Source organism: Pan troglodytes, chromosome 5, assembly GCF_028858775.2.
Source record: "Pan troglodytes isolate AG18354 chromosome 5, NHGRI_mPanTro3-v2.0_pri, whole genome shotgun sequence".
Lineage (NCBI taxonomy): Eukaryota > Metazoa > Chordata > Mammalia > Primates > Hominidae > Pan > Pan troglodytes.
Window position 1 is genome coordinate 111434100 of NC_072403.2, and position 20617 is coordinate 111454716.

At 38.1% G+C, this 20617-nt stretch overlaps 1 protein-coding gene across 10 annotated transcripts in view; it reads right to left on the reverse strand.

Moving 5' to 3' along the window:
• Positions 1 to 20617, reverse strand: part of USP45 (ubiquitin specific peptidase 45) — an 83493-nt gene that overhangs the window by 56699 nt on the left and 6177 nt on the right. For 6 of the 10 annotated variants that reach the window (XM_009451697.5, XM_518650.7, XM_009451700.5 and 3 more), the window contains exons 3-5: positions 19350 to 19522; positions 18168 to 18271; positions 14493 to 14593 (exon numbers count right to left, since the gene is read on the reverse strand). In XM_009451697.5, the coding sequence (XP_009449972.1) occupies positions 14493 to 14593; positions 18168 to 18271; positions 19350 to 19522 (378 nt within the window). The remainder of the gene's footprint in view (positions 1 to 14492; positions 14594 to 18167; positions 18272 to 19349; positions 19523 to 20617) is intronic. The other 4 variants (XM_063813303.1, XM_009451698.5, XM_024357335.3 and 1 more) reach the window with 1 other exon arrangement.

Consider the following 20617-nt stretch of genomic DNA (forward strand, 5'->3'; position numbering starts at 1 on the left):
GTAGTATAATAGATTATTATTCACAGAATGAATCTGAATTGGTAACAGATTTTTTAAATGAGAAAAAGTAGGGAAGAGACTTCCTTATAAGAGAATGCCAGCTAATAGAAGAAATGACAGAATTAGGAAAATCACCATCCTATAGTGGCAATTTTTGTATTATTCTTGCAACATTTCTGTGAATTTGAAAATGTTCATATTAAAAGTTTTTAAAAAATAAACAGAACCACACTGTAATACAAAAAGTAAAATACCTAAGTATATGACACATAAGTGCATGTTTTGTGCTTACAGATTTGTATAATTAATGCAGATTTGAAAATTATATTAGGCTGGCCACGGTGCCTCAGGCTTGTAATCCTAGCACTTTGGGAGGCTGAAGCAGGTGGATCACTTGAGGTCAGGAGTTCAAGACCAGCCTGGCCAAGATGGTGAAAGCCCGTCTCTACTAAAAATACAAAAATTAGCTGGGCGTGGTGGTGCGTGCAAGCCTGTAGTCCCAACTACTCAGGAGGTTGAGGCATGAGAATCACTTGAACCTGGGAGGCAGAGGTTGCAGTGAGCTGAGATCATGCCACTGCACTCCAGTCTGGGTGACAGAGTGAGACTCTGTCTCAAAAGAAAAAAAGAAAATTATATTATCAGTTCATGTTTACTAATATGAAAACAAAGAACAATTCCTAACATTTACTGACATGGTTGACTACATGTATTTAGCAGATTACTCTCTGAATCAAAATTATGATAATTTGAAGTTTGATAAGAAATTCCCAAGTTCTGAAATGCTTTAGTTTTAACTAGATGTTCTTTTAAATTCCTTTCAGCCCTCAGATTTTTTCTTTTTTAAAAAACAGTGTCTCACTTTGTAGCCCAGGCTGAAGTGCAGTGGTGCAATCTCAGCTCACTGCAACCTCCGCCTCCCAGGTTCAAGTGATTCTCGTGTCTCAGCCTCCTAAGAAGCTGAGATTACAGGCACCCACTACCACACCCAGCTAATTTTTGTATTTTTTTTCTTTTTTTTTTTTTAGTAGAGAAGAGGTTTCACCATGTTGGCCAGGCTGGTCTCAAACTCCTGACCTCAAGTGATCCACCCACCTCGGGCTCCCAAAGTGCTGGAATTACAGGTGTGAGCCACCGTAGCCAGCCAGCCCTTAGATTTTATAGTTCTTTACAATTACATGTTTTTTTCACCTAATACTGACATGCTGCCTTGCATTACTAATTAACTTTTAAATATTTGGCTGATTGATGGAAATAGGGGAACATCTCTTACTCTTGCTCTTCCTGCCAAAGGGGTACAGCACTGGGGGGACTGTTCATAATAAAAATTCGAAACACATAAAAATCTGCAAGATTAAACAGCAGAACTAGTAGGTTAGCTTCTTACGTCTCTGACAAGTTCTTAAGAGGAAATAAATTACGACACCTGCCCCACTTCTATAAACAACATTAAAGGAGATGAACCCGAGTGGGAGTGGCCCTGTTCTAAGGAGCAGGAAGTGCTGGGATTACAGGTGTGAGCCACCGCGCCCAGCAGAAGATGTTTCTTTCATTAAGCAAACCTATTTCATGGAAAAAAGTTTAAGTTCTAACAACTTTTATCCTGTGCTACAATAGTTTCTATAAACGCTATTAACTGGTTTCCCCCTATTCCTGGTTTTTTTATTCTTTAAATGTTATTGGTTGTTATTGGAATGTGTTCAGATATTAAGGAACTATTTTTAACTCCCAACTCCAGAATCCTGAGGTAAAGCAGAAAAGAACTAGCAAGATAGGTCTCTTCTCCTGTCCTCCAAATATTATAATAAATAAACCCCACACTAGAGCTTGGGGGCAAAGGCCAGCACAATCAATGAAGTGGGTCACTGAAGTACAAACACCAGGCATGGAAAAAAGAAAAGGGGGAAGAGGCCAGGTAGTTTTCAAATGAATATAAAAGCAAATGAAAAAAGCCAGTCAGTACTTAAGAAGCACTACACAAACAAGAGGAACCCTGATATGGCTGCTCGCTGGGTTTACAGACAGAACAGTCTGCTTCTTGTTTATATCTGAGACTGTAAATAGAACCTAGAATAGGATGGGTTCAGACTCTCATTATTGCTGTTGCCAAAAGGTGGTTTCATAGGGATTTTTGAGAGATTTAAGATGAGAGAGAAATTAAATCCAAGCATTACTCAATTTTTTCAGGCTGTTAACTCTGATTTTACATTTACAAAACTCAGTCTCCAACAGGTTAAGTGATATGCTCAAGGTCACAATGATAATCTTCTGATTATAAATTCATTGTCATTTTACCACCTAAATTCTCTTCAGTGATTTATGTACAATGAGAAGAATTATAAAAGACAGTAGGTCAAGATTCTTACAGATTTGGGTATATGCAACCCTAAACAAATATGACTCCTCAAAAATATCTTTTTTTTTTTGGCTTCTTCCAAAACATGAAGCAGACTTAACATTCTTAATAAATGTTGCCACAATATTTTTTAGCTTATTAACATGAAAACTGAATGGCTGGAAGAAATAACCTATAGATAATAACTATATATGTTTTATATACTTATGAAATATATATACACGACACCTATTGGGCCTGTTTTAAAAAACATTAAAAAATACATATATACACAGACACATTATTCACTTGGGAAAATACTCCTAGAAATAAATTATATTTTAATCTTGCAAAGACACATAACATTTTAAAAACCATAATATGCAAATGTATCTGTGTGCCACATTTATCCAACAGTTTTCAAAACATCTGGGATGGCATCCCAAAGTAAACAATGTTCATAAGACCATCTGGACAAAACTGCAGGCAAAATAAAGCATAAACATATGGAAAAACAGATTTTCCCCCTCCCTTCAGCAGTAAGGGACGACAAATGTCAAACCAAGATATATCCACGCTTCACTGTGCGATGCTTTTCAGCACCACCTGGCTCTCCATGCATAGCCACCAAATATGGACAGCACTGCCAGAAAGAACATACCCACAGGGCAGTGGCAATAAAAAGAGTTTATTTCATGGTTAAATAGCCACTTCACACAAGTGGCAAGGGTCTGTTTGTTGACTTTTACATGTAAGTCTGTGAGAAAATATTAAAAATTAACTACACTATCAAACAGATAAGATAATTTAACTAGAAAATAGAATTTTTTTTTTTTTTTTGAGATAGAGTCTTACTCTGTCTCCCAGGCTGGAGTGCAGTGGTGTGATCTCGGCTCCACTGCAACCTCGGCCTCCCAGGTTCAAGTGATTCTCGTGCCTCAGTCTCCTGAGTAGTTGGGATTACAGGCATGCGCCACCATGCCTAATTTTTTGTATTTTTAGTAGAGATGGGGTTTCATCAAGTTGGCCAGGCTGGTCTCAAACTCCTGACCTCAAGTGATCTGCCTGCCTTGGCCTCCCAAAGCACTGGGATTATAGGAGTGAGGCCCCGCACTTGGCCAGAATAACATTTCTAAGAGCTATTTAAGTGTTTTACTTAAAATAAAAGTGCAAGTCTTAAATTTTACTAAGTAGTACATTTACAAAATGTAACAATTTAAATTGATTTATCAATGCCCTTTGTGTATCAGGCACTATAGGAAACACTATAACTGTTTACACCTAATTTCTTATTTATGACTGGAGTATAAAGAATTGATACATAGTAAACTAGTAAACAGCAGAGACCTTAGGCCTTAATTTTTTTTTTTTTCTTTGAGACGGAGTCTCATTCTGTTGCCCAGGCTGGAGTGCAGTGGCACGATCTTGGCACTGCAACCTCCGCTTCCTGGGTTCAAGCAATTCTTCTGTCTCAGCCTCCCGAGTAACTGGGATTACAGGCACACGCCACCACACCTGGCTAATTTTATATTTTTAGTAGAGATGGGGTTTCACCATGTTGGCCAGGCTGGTCTTGAACTCCTGACTTCAGGTGATCCACCCTCCTTGGCCTCCCAAAGTGCTAGGATTACAAACATGAGCCACCACACTCGGCCAAGCCTTAAATTTATGGTAACTGTAATATCTCAGGAAAACGTTTAGACACTAAATATACTTGTTGTGCATGTGTTTACTAAGAAGCTGTCAACTGAGAGTTTACAATTCTAGTTTAAAACAGGGATGCCTGAATCAGTCTCAATTACTTGACATTCATGCAGGTATGTATGTATGTATGTATGTATGTATGTATGTATGTATTTTGAGACGGAGTTTTGCTCTTGTCGCCCAGGCTGGAGTGCAATGGCACAATCTCGGCTCACTGCAACCTCCACCTCCTGGGTTCAAATGATTCTCCTGTCTCAGCCTCTTGAGGAGCTGGGATTACAGGCGTCCACCACTACGTCCAGCTAATTTTTGGTGTTTTTAGTAGAGATGGGGTTTCACCATGTTGGCCAGGCTGGTCTCGAACTCCTGACCTCAGGTGATCCACCTGCCTGGACCTCCCAAAGTGCTGGGATTACAGGCACGAGCCACTGCGCCTGGCCTGTATGTTTTAATAAAAAGCAGCTTATAGCTTCTACTGAAGAACTATTTTGATCATTTTGTTTTCAGAGATAACAAAGCATTTTTCAATCTGGCAGTGCAAACATTTTAGATGATATTAAAAATTCTCTTCTTCCTTTATAAACACAGAACCAAATACAATAAGGAATGAACTTCAAGATGTTTTTAAGTATGATATAAGTAAGAGGACAAAGTTGCTACAACAATAAAGACAAACTACACAAAATTTTTATTATCATTTCTTTTGTTCTCCTAAAGTTTTACCCACACCTACAAAAAAGTGGTCCGCATAGTCAAAAAGGTAATCACAAAGTTTCCAGGCTAGGTTATTTTATTAAAAGGGATTTATCTCACCTTGGGAAATAAATCAAAACTAATAAAAAATAAAAGCAATTTAATTTACTCTACTTATCACTTCTATATTACTAACACTGTCATCCTTTACATAAAAAGATAATATAGACCTGGAATGCAAAGAATATTGAGAGCACACTTTCGGCACTTTAAAGTTTTTAAAGCTCTTGTACATCTCTGTAGTTTACCTTTAAGCCTATAATCTGAGTCCTCAAAAAGTAGCTGATTGAGGACTGATAGGTTTTGCATGTACCTCAAGTCTTCGAAGACAAAACTGGCTGAAATACCAGCGAGCAAAAACAAAACAACATAAACAACAAAACAACTTGTCTAAGAACTTTAAAAAAAAAACTTAAGATATTACCTCAAATTTTTCCAGCATAAAAATTACTTCAACACTTAGAGATCCTATAACTATCTTTTTAAAAACTGAGTTCAAGGCTGGGTGTGATGGCTCATGCCTGTAATCCCAGCACTTTGGGAGCCGAGGTGGCAGGATCACTTAAAGTCACGAGTTCGAGACCAGCCTGGCCAACATGGTGAAACCTCGTCTCTACTAAAAATACAAAAATTAGCTGGGCATGGTGGCGCTTGCCTGTAGTCCAAGCTACTCAGGAGGCTGAGGCAGGAGAATCGTTTGAACCCGGGAGGCAGAGGTTGCAGTGAGCTGAGATCATGCCACTGCACTCCAGACTAGGTGACAGAGTGAGACTGTTTCAAAAAACAAACAAAAAAACTGAGTTCAAGGATATTAAATCATAAACATAAAAAAACTCAAAGTACCAGCAAATTTTAGGTGAATATCTTTAGAATCTTGGAGAGCAAAGACTTTCAAAGCATGACCCCAAAGGCTAAAAACAGAAAAGACTAATGACCTGGCAACAATGACATTAAAAACTTCATTATGGCAAAACTGAACTGTAAACAAAGTTAAATATGGAATTATGGGCACTATTGTCAACTATACCCTTTGTACAAGCTTTCTTGAGGGCAGTTTTACAACAGTAATCAAAATTTATACTTTGGCCAAGAAATTCCAAAAAAATTTCACCTACAAAATAAAAGAGCAAGTATACAAAGATACAGCTTTGTTTATCACAGGAGAAAATTGAAAACAACCAATAGTGGGTTTGTTGTGAAGTAATACTAAATTGGTGTCTTTCTTTTCCCAAAGGTGTATTTGTGAATTGCCTTGGTTAAACCAAAAGTGGGGAACACTGGTTCTTCCCTTTCTTCCCATAGGCAAGGGAGAAGTGAACTTATTTTGCGTTTAGAGTTGGAGAGTTTGAGAGTGTATCTCCCTTAAATTGTCACCTCTGATAACTGTCCCCATTTTAGAACTGAAGCATTTCAAAGATGAAACTGAGGTATACTGCTGGTTAGTGTTGAGGGAAGATTCAAACCCGGGCAGTCTAGCTTCAGAATTCACACACTTAAACATTATCTACTGTCTGTTATAATAAAGATGATGCAATTTATAAGTGTGATAGTAGTTTAAGACACTAACAAAATGCCAGTGGTGATATGAATAGCAAAGCCATTACTCTTAAGTAAAAGCTGTATGTAATCCATTGCTGCACATGTTTTGTGTTTGGATTTATAGCTTTTTTAGTCATAGTTTGTAGCAGTCCTTCTCAAATGATTCCTTAAAAAATTAACGCCCTAACATCCTAGGTACCCACTGCATGTAATTAACATCTCCCTATGTATCTGGAAGGATACTAGTTATGTGACATCTTTGGGAAAACTGAGAAAATAGTCACTCTAATAATTTTACTGTGTTTTGTAGTACCGACGAGGAACCCCAAATTAAAAACCCTATACGTAAAAATAGGTTGTTTTTAAAATGTCATTATCTTTTTGAACCTAGCCCCTTGTATACACTGAAACAACGATTTTTAGTGCTTATTTTTGAAAATGCAAATTTCTTAGAAACATGACTGTCACTTTAGAGAACTGTATTACCTCTTAAAAAAAACAGACAAAAATAAACAGAGATAGGGTCATGCTATGTTGTCCATGCTCGTCCTGAAGAACTGGTCTCAAGCAATCTTCCCACCTTAGCCTCCCAAAGTGCTGGGATTACAGGCATGAGCCATACATGTGCCCAGCATGTATCACCTTTTTTTTTTAAGTATTAAATAGTAATCAAATTGTTACTGAAACAGGTCATAATATTATACTCAGATGGAGTTTCAGATCCCAAACATACCACCACTTACTTTCTTATTTAAAAAAAAAAAGATACAGCAAACTCATACTTCATAAAACCCACATAATTCATGTCTATTATAAATCAGGAGCATGAGCTTAATAAATTCAGCAGGATATAGTATTTTCTTTTCTCTTTAACCTTGTTAAAAATGGCATCCCGTCAATATTAAAATTATGAGCCAAATGCATTGGTTTAGAAAAGAACATGGGATTGTCAGTCATCTATTTCACAAAAAATAAACCAATATTCAACTACATTATTTTACCAGGAATTCCTATATTCTCTAAATATTTGTAGAACACCTCATGACATTTAAAAGACTATTAAAGTGAGAAATCTCATGAGACTTTCAGAGGACAATGGCCCACTTTAAAAAAAAAAAATTTTTTTTTCAAGCAAGTTTTAGGTTCACAGCAAAACTGAGCATATGTTAATGGGGATTTTCCATATCCCCAATACCCCAACACATGCATAGCCTCCATTATCAACATCCCCCACCAGAATGGTTCATTTATTGTAACTGATGAACCTGCACTGACACATCATTATCACCTAAAGTTCCTAGTTTACATCAGGGTTCACTCTTGGCAGTGTACATTCTATGGATTTGGACAGATGCAGAATGACATGGATCCAGCATTATAGTATCATACAGAGTAGTTTTATTGCCCTAAAAAATTCTCTGTGCTTTGCCTACTCACCCCTTCTTCTCCTCAACCCCTTTCAACCACTGATTTTTTTTTTACTGTCTCCAAAGTTTTCTGGTCTACTTTTTAATAATAACCTATTTCTGGGTGGGACTCACAAAAATGCTTATTTGCCCATTTTCAGTCTTGCATTATATATGACCTTTTTATTCCATGTATGGGGAAGGGGGAGGTAGAGGGAGTTTTGTTTCTATAAGCAAATCCTAACATCAGATGTGAAATCTACACAGCTGTAAGCATTCTTCTGGGAAACTGAGCTGGGGTTCATCTCAACTGCTTAATGCAATTACCTAAACCAGTCATGTAGTATTAATGTAATCTGCCCATTTCTATAGCTGAAAAGAAGTTTAATATTTAAAGAGCGAGTAAAAAGAGACAACTTGGTGCCCCACAATTCCCCTAGCTTGGAACGAAATAATAATTAGCTTGCCAGTTTACTCTCAAAATCGACTAACTTCCAGTTAACCATTATGCCTTAGAAATCTTTACTTAGTCATATGATAAATTGATATTAACATAATAAATGGGCAGTTATACATATATAGGCATTCCTATCTGTCTCCATACAAGTCCAACTGAGATCTAAGACACAAAATCACTGATCAGCCACTTCTCTGCTTAAAACTTAACAGTGGTTCCTCACTGCCCTCAGAACAAATTCTATCTGTACAAGGCCCTTAAATATCTGTTCTTACTTACCTCAAGTCTCACCTCACCATCTTCTACACCACAAAACTCAACTTTTCAGCTATCTAGACTTCCCTGAACCTATTGAGCTCTCGTCAATGCGCTATTTTCTTTGCCTGGAACACACAATCTGTTCCTTTTTTGCCCAGATAATTTCTAGATATTCTTCTGCTTCCAACTAAGTCGGATTATTCTTCTAAATAGAATTGGCCTGACTCCTCCAGTCGAATGTTAGATACTATTCCAAATTGTTCTCACGGTCCCTCGTACTTGCTCCATCACAGCACTATTTAAACAGGCAAGTATAACTAAGTGCAATTTGTCTATATCCCTCAATAGACCAAAAGATCAGTAATGACAGGAACTAGAAGTAGATCTGTCTCATTCACTACTGCATCTCCAACATCTAATGCAGCATCTGGTACAAATAAGAAACTCAGAGATATTAAAAGACTGAATAAATAATTTTGATATTAATATTTAGGATTTTGGGGGGTGAAAGTGCAAAGCTTATCTATCTACTTCCTCAACAAAAACTGGTCACATTCTATTTGGTTTATTCAGCAAGTATTTACTGTCTACCCACATAAAAATCAAAAAGAATATAATCCAGAGTCCAGTCTTAAGGAACCTACAGTCTTGAGAGAAAATAAGACATGTACAAACATAAATATGAAACATCAAAAAAGTGTGTTATTAGATTCTAAAGTGTGCTGCACAGACACTGAGTGCCAAAAAAGAGATAAGGATTGGGAAAGCATCCTAGAAGTAGGATTTGAGCTGAGCCTTAATGGATAAGTAAGGCTGAAGACAGAAAATATAAAGACAAATGTGCTACAGTTCAGCACTTCTCCAAGTGGGTCAGAAGACAACTTCCTTCTTTCAAGGGTACTTAAGGTCAAAAGTATTTTCATAATAAGCCTAAGATTTTATTTGCTTTTTTTACCTTCATTCACTCTCAATTATACAATGCCGTTCTCCAGAGGCCATATGGCATGTGATATCACAAAGGATTAAATGCAGAAGCAGATATGAGAATCCAGCTGTTTTCTACTAAGCCAGACACTTAAGAGTCTTATAAAAATGCAAGACAGTGCCACTCATTATATTTTTGTTTTGAAAGTTATCTTTTCTACAAATGTTATTTGTGTTAACATGGCATAGTATTTATTTCATTTTTATTTTTAGAGCCAAGTCTCGCTATGTTGCCCAGGATGGTCTCAAACTCCTGGACTCAAGTGATCTGCCTGCCTCAGCCTCCCAAAGTGCTCTGATTACAGGAGTGAGCCACCCATATACTATATGATTTTAGGATAGTGATGCCTAAAAGTAAAGGAATAAAAAAACAAAAGAATTAATAATATGCTTTCAAGAGAAAGAAAATTTCTGGTCATGCATAACTTCAAAATGTGTTTAACATACAGGCACAGGCTTTCTTCTCAATAACTATTTTTACTTAGTACAAAAATATAAAAATAACCTTTTAAAATCATACTTATCCTCTCACCCAAACACAATAATACAGTTTCATATTCCTTTTATCATAAATAGGTGTTTTCACAATGTTTCATGATTACCATTTAGTGCAAAATCATATCCAGCATTCTTACAAACCTCAATAAAAACTTTCATATTTGATTTTCCAAATATTTTATAAAAATATACGGAAGCCACATATAAGGCACAATATGGCAAACTATTATATCCAAAAACTTATTCTAGAATGCCAAGGAATATTATTTTAAATCAAACTTGCCTGAGAGATCCTGTAGCTTGACCCACAGGGATAATGACATCTTGCCCTAGAACTGCCGAAAGCCTTAAACTAACAACTATGTATCTCTCAAACTTTGAAAGCTGCACTCCCTCTCAAACTACCTCAAAAGCCCGTGCCCCACCACTCCAGGTGCTATTCACGGTTCCATAAACACAATTAAGGCTCGTATTAGTGCTTCCCACCACCTGAAATGATTTCTTCTCTCATCTTCACCTGCCCAAAGTTCATCCTTTAAGGGTCAGCTTGAAAGCCGGCTCATCCATGATTCCTTTTTAGTTCCTACAACTGAACATTATATCCCTCTTTGGATATTTGAAGGACTTTGGTTGTTACCTAAAACAGAAATCTTACTCTACTTGCATATCATTACTGTTTAATCTTACACCTTCTTTCAGATCTTCAGCCTCTTAAAGATTTAGTGACTGTCTTATCAATCTCTATTCCCTGAAGCACCTTGGAAATATAAAGTACTAAGGAAAAATGAGGCTTACATAAACAGATTACTGCCTGGGGTCACACACCTAGTGGCAGAGTCAAATTTGAACACCAGACCCCCTGACTCAAAGCCATCTACTGTCTTTTTTTCTTTTTTTTGAGACAGTCTCACTCTGTCGCCCAGGCTGGCATGCAGTGGTGTGATCTCGGCTTACTGCAGCCTCCGCCTCCCAGGTTCAAACAATTCTCATGCCTCAGCCTCCTGGGTTCAAACAATTCTCATGCCTCAGCCTCCTGAGTAGCTGGCGTTACAGGAATGTGCCACTATGCTCAGCTAATTTTTGTATTTTTAGTAGAGTTGGGGTTTCACCATGTTGGCCAGGCTGGTCTCAATTCCTGGCCTCAAGTGATCTGCCTGACTTGGGCTCCCAAAGTGCTGGGTTTAAGGCCTGAGCCACCGTGCCCAACCTCAAAGCCATGTACTTTCCATCATACCGTAATTCTCTGCTCCCTTCCTAGCATCTTTCTTGTAATACTTATTCAAGAAATCAGTAAAATTGAATGAAAATCAGACTGGCTTTGTACTTAACCTTAGGGAACCTCTAAGGTAAAAAAAAAAAATCCAGAGAAAATAATTTCTAAACTTGTACTTTCATCACCCATGCCATCATATCCCTGCCTATCTTCTTATTATGGCCAACGAAACTTAATGCTCATTTTTCAGCAGACAGAATTATGACCAACTTCAGTTCCAGTAGTGTTACATGTCTTTCACCACCATATTTTCCTGGTTCTTTATTTGAGCAGAATTGGAGCTACGACTAGTATGCCTGCTGCAGAATAGAATTCAATAAATGTTTGTTGAATAAGTAAATGATAAGTGATCAAATTAATCACTTCTACTGCTGTCCAGGAGCCTGAGTTTACCTTCTCTGGTTCCTCCTCCAGTTCCTTCACCATTACTGTCTCATTAGGGCGATGGCTAACAAAAACAGCTGTACACTGGGCTATAGAAAACACAGTTGGCAACTATATTTTTATATAGCTTTTCAGTTTCTGATGCCACCTACTAAGCAATTCAATTCTGCTTCAAAGGCAACTCAAAATTATCACGTCCATTCACCTAGCTGTTCAGTAAAAATCCTGAGGTTTGTATTAATACTTAATTCCTCCCACTCTCCCTCCCTCACTACATGTAATCCACTCACTCCCCATGAGTATCTATCAGCCTCTCACCTGGCCCCCCAACAATCACCTCCTTAACCCTCTTCATGATCTCCCCACCCCCATGCTTAACTCCCTACAATCTGTGTGCCACATAGCAATCACTTATCTTTATTTAAAAAAAAAATATATGAAATTACCGTGATACCCCCCTGCTTAAAATACTTTAGTAATTTCTATTACACTTCCAAAAAAATAAAAATTCCTTACCATGGAGTTCATTACAGTATCTGTCATGACCAGCTCATCTACCTCGTAACTTCATCTCTTTGCACTCTCTAACAAACCATGTTTCTGCAATATTAGCCTTTCTTGATCACTGTGACTACTATATTATTACCCAGCACTGCAATCTGTTCCTTTCTTTTGTAGCACTTACCAGAAGTCATTATATATTTGCATTTTTTGCTTGTTACTCCCACTATAATCTAACGCCTAGAGGGCAAGATAAAACTATTTTTGTTTTACTCTAATACTACAGACCAAATAAAATTTAATACCTGGCATGTGGGAAGCACTTACTATTTTTGGAGGAAGAAACTATTATCCTATACAGTCTTAACATACGTTATGTATTATTTATTTGTTAGGTAACAAAGTATACAATAACAAAATACATAATACATTACTGTTATATAATAAAGGATCTGGCTGGCTTTTCTCCCCAGGTTCCTGGAAAGTACCCTCTAAATCCTTGGAATTTCCAGAGCGACAAGAGTGTCTGTTATTCATGATGGGTCCCTCAGGCCACATTTGATAGTTTATATCAACAAACTGACTCACTGTGGGCCCCTAGACAGTTTATGCTGAAGAGATGAATCAGGATGGGGCCTGGCCCTGCCAGAAAGACCAACCATGTGATTAGAATGTTGGGGGCCTAGAGACTGAGTTAAATCAATATGGCCAATGATTCAATCAATCATGCCTACACAATGAAATCCCAATAAAACTCTCCACACCAAAACTCCAGTGAGCTTCCTTGGTTACCAATACTCTTGTGTATATTAGTGCACACGAATGCATGGGCTGGGGAGAGTGAGGAGAATGCATCCTCATTCCCTCTGGAGTGGACACAGAAGCTTCACATTTGGGACCCTCCCCAGACTTTGCCCTATGCATCTCTTCCTTTGGCTGTTTTGTATCCTTTTTTGCTATATTAAAACTATAATTGTTAGTACAGCACTTTCCTGAGTTCTCTGACTCATTCTAGCAAATTATCACTGAACCTGAAGAAATGGTAGGAACCCCCAAATTTGTGGACAGTTGGTCAGAAATTCAGTGGTCTAGGAACCCTCAAGCCTGCAGCTAGTTTCTGAAGTGAGGGCAGTCCTGTGGGCAACTGTGCCCTTAGCCTGTGAAGTCTGGCCTAACTCCCAGTAGTTAGTGTCAGAACTACACTGCAATTATGTAATAAATAACAGACACCATTTCATACATATGTGTCAAGTACTGATATGGTTTGGATCTGTGTCCACACCCAAATCTCATGTCGAGTTGTAATCGCCAATGTTGGAGGAGGGGCCTGATGGGAAGTGACTGGATCATGGGAGTGAGCTTCTCACGAATGGTTTAGCTCCATCACTTTGGTGCTGTTCTCATGATAGTCAGTGTGTTCTCACAAGATCTAGTTGTTCAAAAGTGTGTACTACCTCCTCGTCTATCTTTTCCTCCTGTTCCACTATGTAAGACGTGCCTGCTTCCCCTTCACCTTCCACCATGATTGAAAGTTTCCTGAGGCCTCCCCAGAAGCTGAGCAGATGACAGCAGGAGGCTTCCTGTACAACATGCGGAACTGTGAGCCAATTAAATTCTTTTCTTTATAAATTACCCAATCTCGGGTATTTCTTTATAGAAATACAAGAAAAGACTAATACAGGTACTATGCAAGTATTTTTACATGCACTATTGCTAAATCTTTAGAAAATATTATCTCTAGGCCTCATAGTAACTCCATAAGACAGAATTATCATCCTAATTTTATAAATAAGGAAACTAAGCAATAAAAGTGACCATGGCCAGTAAGTGGGGAAGCCTAAATTCAAACTTATCAGGACTGACTTCAAAGCCCATGATCTAGACACGACATACTTCAGTTTCTCAAATTGGTTATATAAACGTATAACAAGGTGGCCACCTAAGAATGCATGATATTCATAATTTTTTTTTTTTTCTTGAGACGGGGTCTTGCTCTGTCGCCCAGACTGGAGTGCAGTGGCATGTTCTTGGCTCACTGCAACCTCCGCCTCCCCTCCCAGGTTCAAGCGATTCTCCTGTCTCAGCCTCCCGAGTAGCTGGGATTACAGGCATGTGCTACCGTACCCGGCTAATTTTTGTATTCTTAGTAGAGACGGGGTTTCACCATGTTGGCCAGGCTGGTCTCAAACCCTTGACCTCATGATCCACCCACCTTGGCCTCCCAAAATGCCGGGATTACAGGCATGAGCCACTGCACCCAGCCGATACTCATAATATCTTTATTCAAATTATTGGCTGGGCTGTCACAGTAAAATCTAAAGTATTGTTTATGAATTTATGAACTCTTTACATGAAATACTGTATTTTAACACAGATTCCTTTAGTAATCGCTTAACTTACTTGTTTGTGTTTTAGAAGCATGTTTCTGGAGAAAATCAACTATCTGAGCCAAAACCTTCTTATTACAATGCGTTGATAATTTTTCATCACATTCATAACACCTGAAAAAATATAAAATTTAAGAAAGTATTATGAAAATATTCTCAATAATTTTGCACATCACATAACAAAGTTGGTATTTAGTTACTTTTGTCTTTAAATTACATGGGAGGGAATACAAAGGGGAAGCCACCAGGTAAGTCTAGAGAAATAAGCAGAGGACAATTCATACAGAGACTTACAGTTGAAATGAAAGTTTTGGCAGTTTATCTTAGGTATAATGAAATGCCACGAGAGGGTTTTTAAGCAGGGCCATGATATGGTCCAACTTACACTTTATTTATTTTTTATTTTTGAGACAGAGTCTCGCTCTGTTTCCCAGGCTGGAGTGCAGCTGCACAATCTCAGCTCACTGCAGCCTCTGCCTCCAGGGTTCAAGTGACTCTCCTGCCTCAGCCACCCAGTAGCTGGGATTACAGGCATGCACCACTACGCCCAGCTAATTTTTCTATTTTTATTAGAGATGGGGTTTCACCATGTTGGTCAGACTGGTCTCGAATGCCTGACCTCAAGTGATCCACCCGCCTCGGCCTCCCAAAGTATTGGGATTACAGGTGTGAGCTACCACACCCAGCCCCAACTTACACTTTAAAAACATCACTCTCACTAATGTGATAAACTAGATTGGAGGGATTGGAGGGCATTAGGAAGAGAAACAGATTAGTATAGTAGCAGAGGATCTGGAGAGAAATGGGCATTCTTTATATATATATTTGCAGGTAGAAACAGTAACAAATTAGATATCAAAGAGGAGGGAAAGGGAAGTGTCAAAATAACTGCCATGGGTAGGGAGAAGTGAGTGAGACAATGTCAGCGATTCTCAATGTTGTTGTTGAGAATCACTGATATTCTCAATGAGGAGTGATTTTGCCACCTAGGGGACATTTGACAGTTTTGGTTCTGACAACTGGTGAGAGGTGAGAGGACCACTACTTGTATTTAAGTGGGTAGAGGCCAGGGATGCTGGTAAACATCCAATAACGTACAGAACAGCACAGCAAGGAATTAATCACAGAACATTAACAGTCCAAATGCCAATAGTATTGAGATCGAGAAATCCTGGCCTAGACGAAACAAGACTTGCTGTGAGTTGATAATGTTTAAAGCTGGAAAAACAACAACAACAACAACTGAAGCTGGTTGATGGGTATAGGTAAATTCATTATACCACTCTGTCTACTTTTGTTAACAGGCTAAAAAATAAAATAAGATAAAAAGGGGGAAGGAAATAACTGCCAGGCTTCTAGCTTGATTACACATAGAGATAGGTAAGACTCAAAGAAATAGCTGTTCTATTTTGCTTGGCGCTTATTTGGAGGTAGAGGGTTAGGAAAGACATTTTCAAAAGCACATTCCAATTCAGAAAACTACCCTCAATTAAGTTTACTCATTAATACATCGTATTAATTTGTTTCTTCTGTATATTATAATTACCTGTTTCCTTTATCCTCATGAGATCCAGTGATCATTTAAGAACATGTGTTGGAAAGTGTTCAAAGTGTTTTATAAACATAATGCATTATGGCCGGGTGTAGTGGCTCACAACTGTAATCCCAGCAGTTTGGGAGGCCAAGGCGGGAGGATCACTTGAGGTTGGGAGTTCGAGACTGGCCTGGCCAATATGGTGAAATACCATCTCTACTAAAAATACAAAAATTAGCAGGGCGTGGTGGCGGGCACCTGTAATTCCAGCTACTCCCAGCCCAGGAGGCAGAGGTTGCAGTGAGCCGAGATCACGCCACTGCACTCCAGCCTGGGTGACAGAGTGAGATTCCATCTCAAAAAAAAAAAAACAAAAAAACATAATGCATTACACCAATGCTACATTACATGTTCACAATCTTCTTACCCACCTTTTTCTAATTCAGTAATTCTTAAACTGTGGTCTCCAGACCAGCAGCACTGGCAACACTTGGGAGCTTGTTAAATGCAAATTCTCTGGCTCCTCCACCCCAGAACTACTAAATTAGAATTTCTAAGACTGGGATCCTGCAATCTGTCATAACAAGATCTCCCTGAGATTCTGATGCACCTAGAGTTTGAGACCACTAAAGTGAAATCCTTATTGAACTGCCACACTATGGCACCATTGCTGTCTCCCTTGGTTCCAATGCATCATTTATATATTAAGTTCCCTCTGTTCTTTCGTCATTCTCCCCAGTACTACTACTTGGGACTCACGACAACAAAGAAAAACACAAATGCAGCTGGTGCCCAACCCTTCTGGCTGTATTAAAGATGATGACCTCTTCTGTGAGCCAAAATACCCTTATATTAATTTTAGACAAAATATTTTTATGTTAAAGAAAATCTGAGACTCCTGAAAATTCATTCAAGGAACCCTTAGGAGTCCATAGATTCAAGTTGGAAAATTATTGTAAAACACAGAGGAAGCATTTCAACATAGTGTCCATTTATACTACCAAAACAGTGTGATATGCTAATAAGAAACTAGAAAATAAAAAAACTTGTTTTTGGTTTTTTTGAAACGGAGTGTCACTCTATCACCCAGGTTGGAGTGCAGTGGCAACCTCCACCTCCCAGGTTCAAGCGATTCTCCTGCCTCAACCTCCTGAGCAGCTGGGACTACAGGCGTGCGCCACCATGCCCAGCTAATTTTTGTATCTTTCGTAGAGACGGGGTTTCACCATATTGGCCAGGCTGGTCTCAAACTGCTGACCTCAAGTGATCCGCCCACCTCAGCCTCCCTAAGTGCTGGAATTACAGGTGTGAGCCATCACGCCCCACAAAAAACTTGTTTTAGTACCTGGATTTTTACTTCATAACCACAAAAAGGTAAATATTACATAGTTTCCTTACAGGTAACATAGGAAACTGGACTAGATTCTCAACCAGGATTAAACAGCAGAATGACCTGAAAAGTTTTTACAAGCTACTTATGCCCCGCTCTTCCCTCTCCCTTCAGAAAATGACCTGACTGCTTGAAGTATCTTCCTTCTCTACAACACTAGAATTCTGTATTAGGAAGTTCACTACCAAAAAAATCAACTAAAAAGAATTTTTCTTTATATTATACAAGGAAAATGATAGAGAAAAGTAGAAAGGCCGGGCGCAGTGGCTCACGCCTGTAATCCTAGCACTTGGGGAGGCCAAGGAGGGCATATTGCCTGAGCTCAGGAGTTCAAAGACCAGCCTGGGCAACATGGTGAAACCCTGTCTCTACTAAAATACATAAAATTAGGCAGGCATGGCAGCATGCACCTGTGGTCCCAGCTACTCAGGAGGCTGAGGCAGGAGAATTGCTTCAACCCAGGAGGCAGAGATTGCAGGGAGCTGAGATCATGCCACTGCACTCCAGCCTTGGCGACAGAGTGAGACTCTGTCTCAACAACAACAACAACAACAAAAAGTAGAGAGATAGTTAAAAATTTTCCAATTTAAATTTTATATTCACAGGTAATAATAATTTTCTTGAAGTATCCCATAGATTGTGTTCAGGTTAAAAAACCATAAGCTGATAGAACATCTTTAACTATTTTACCTTAAAAGCTTAAAGAAAAAAAAAATTGGGGAGCTGTGGTTAGTGGACACAAGAACTAACAAAATTTAACTTACCATATAATCCATGTGCTCAGATTAATTATAATACAATGGGGCTCTGTTCTGGAACTCTTAAAGTGCTTCAATGAATGTTGGCTTTCTGAGTTTTTACCACATCCCTGAAGATGAACAGAATTTTATTTTTTATGACTTACAAATGTTTGTTTCAAATTAATCAAAACTTAAATTATACTCACACTTATACTGAAAAGTTTTGTTTTGTTTTTAATTTCAGGCCAGAGGAGAAAGTTTCAAAAAAGTAATATGGGTTCTCATTAAATTTAATTTCTTGCCAACAGGCTAACATGCTCAATATACAGTATTTACCTAAAACAATCATGGGCAAAGTTAATTTCCCTATCATTTAAAAATGTGCACACTGTGGAACACCCAGCATCCTGGCAGGCCAGTGGTGCCCTTCTGCAAACACACATTTCCCAATCCCGTACACAACTTCACCCCAGCCCACTGAGAACTACTGAGACACAGACCAATCATAGCGATTTCCCTCACGAGGTAAGTAAAGAAATGAGATGCAATTCTGGTTAATGCAACATGAGGGGAAGTCAAATCCGCTGAATCTTTCCAGAAGGTTTTTTTTTCGTTTTTTAAGAGGAACACAACCATGAGGTTGAGGATGGCACAGCAGAAAACAGAATAAACCTCAGTTTTTAATGTTCTTTCCATTAAATTAACTAATCCTGAAGTGGCCTTACTTCTGGACATTTTGTGTGAAATAATGAAGATTTCTCTTATTTTTTTAAAAAAGTATATACTTTCAATTTCATTAAAAAATTCCTTTATTACAGATATCAATAACTTTTAAACTTTAAGATTTTAAATTACTTTGCAAAAGCAGCAGAATAATCTGTTTTGAGAGAGAAAAAAATTAATCTGAAAGGTAGATCCATTTCCTAAGTAAATACAAAAGGTAAAGACTGGTCCAGATATGGGAACTACTGCAAATAGGTTGAATTCCCTCTGCAAGTATTTATAAACCACACCTGATTACTTTCTGAACATAGCATACCTTTTACTTTACCTTAACAATCATTTTTAAGTTCATTCCTGGAAAATTTCTATCTAAATTGGAATAAATTTATCTTAACTCCTATGCATGACCAACAGTCCAACTCACAATAAGCATTTAAGGAAAACATTTCAGACAAACTCACATATAAATAATACTTTTCTTACCTGGAAGCCACACTTGAGGCACAACCAAATATCAGAAGTAAGTACTAGCTGCCCATCATAAAATCTTCTTTCTTTTAAACATTCTGAGCAAACTGACCACAGATTCTCAGCTATTGCTCTCTTTACATGATTCACGCTGATAGCATGACTTACATGTTGGCAAGTGAAACCTACTGAATAAGATAAAACAAAATCTCAACATTTTCTTTGCTACACCAAAGTGCTACCATTACTGAGCAAACCTCAAAAGTATTAAATGCTGTTAACTAAAAAGCACAGAGATTGAACACACAAAATAACTCAAAAGATATATGCTATATAATTCCATTTATATAATGTTCATGAAATAACATAATTATAGAATGAGAAGAGATTCATGGTTGTAGGGAGCAATGGACGCAAGGCAGAGGGTGTTGCTATAAATGGACAGCACATAGAGTGGTGATGACACAGTCAAGTATCTTGATTGGTGGTGGTTATACAAAGCTATACATGTACTAAAACGGGATGATGTTTCGATAGCCAGTTTGCTGCACTGAAGGATGTCTGAATTATCTCTTTAAATATCATTAGGACCTTATCTGATGTCCCTAATTTATTAGAGTTTAAATTTTTGAACTAATTTTAGATTCACAGGAAGGTATAAAGAAATATACAAGGAGGTCTCATTCACCCTTCACTGAGCCTCCCCTGATGTCAATGTTTTGCACCGCTATAGTAAAATATCAAAACCAGGAAGCTGACATTGGTACAATCCTTAGAACTTATTCGGATTTCAGAAGACATAGGCACTCATATGTGAGTGTGTTTGTGTATAGCTGTATGCAACTATGCATACCTAAAATGGAAAAAATATATTAAAAATATCCCTTTAAATGGAGAGAACTGGCAAGAAAGTGAGGAAAATCCTCAGAGGCCCAAATCAAAAGCATGAGGCTAAAGAGAAAACCAAGCCCTGAGGCCAGCAGCTCCCAAAAGCCATCTGCCAAGCTCTGGTGGCTTGGTGACATGGTTTTAATAGGCCATGAGAAAGAGACCAAAAAAAAAAAAAAAAAAAAGCCAATCTAAGTTACTTCATGTTATAAACTAAACAAAATCCTAATAAAAATGCCAACAGGATTTTTTGGAACTAGAAAAGGTGATTCTAATATTTATGCAGAAAACAGTAAAAATAAAGAGTAACAGATTTCTTAATTAAAAACATATACAGTCTTCCCTCAGATACTTGAGGCAGGGAGGTGGGGTGGGGTAGTGGGTTCTAGGACCTC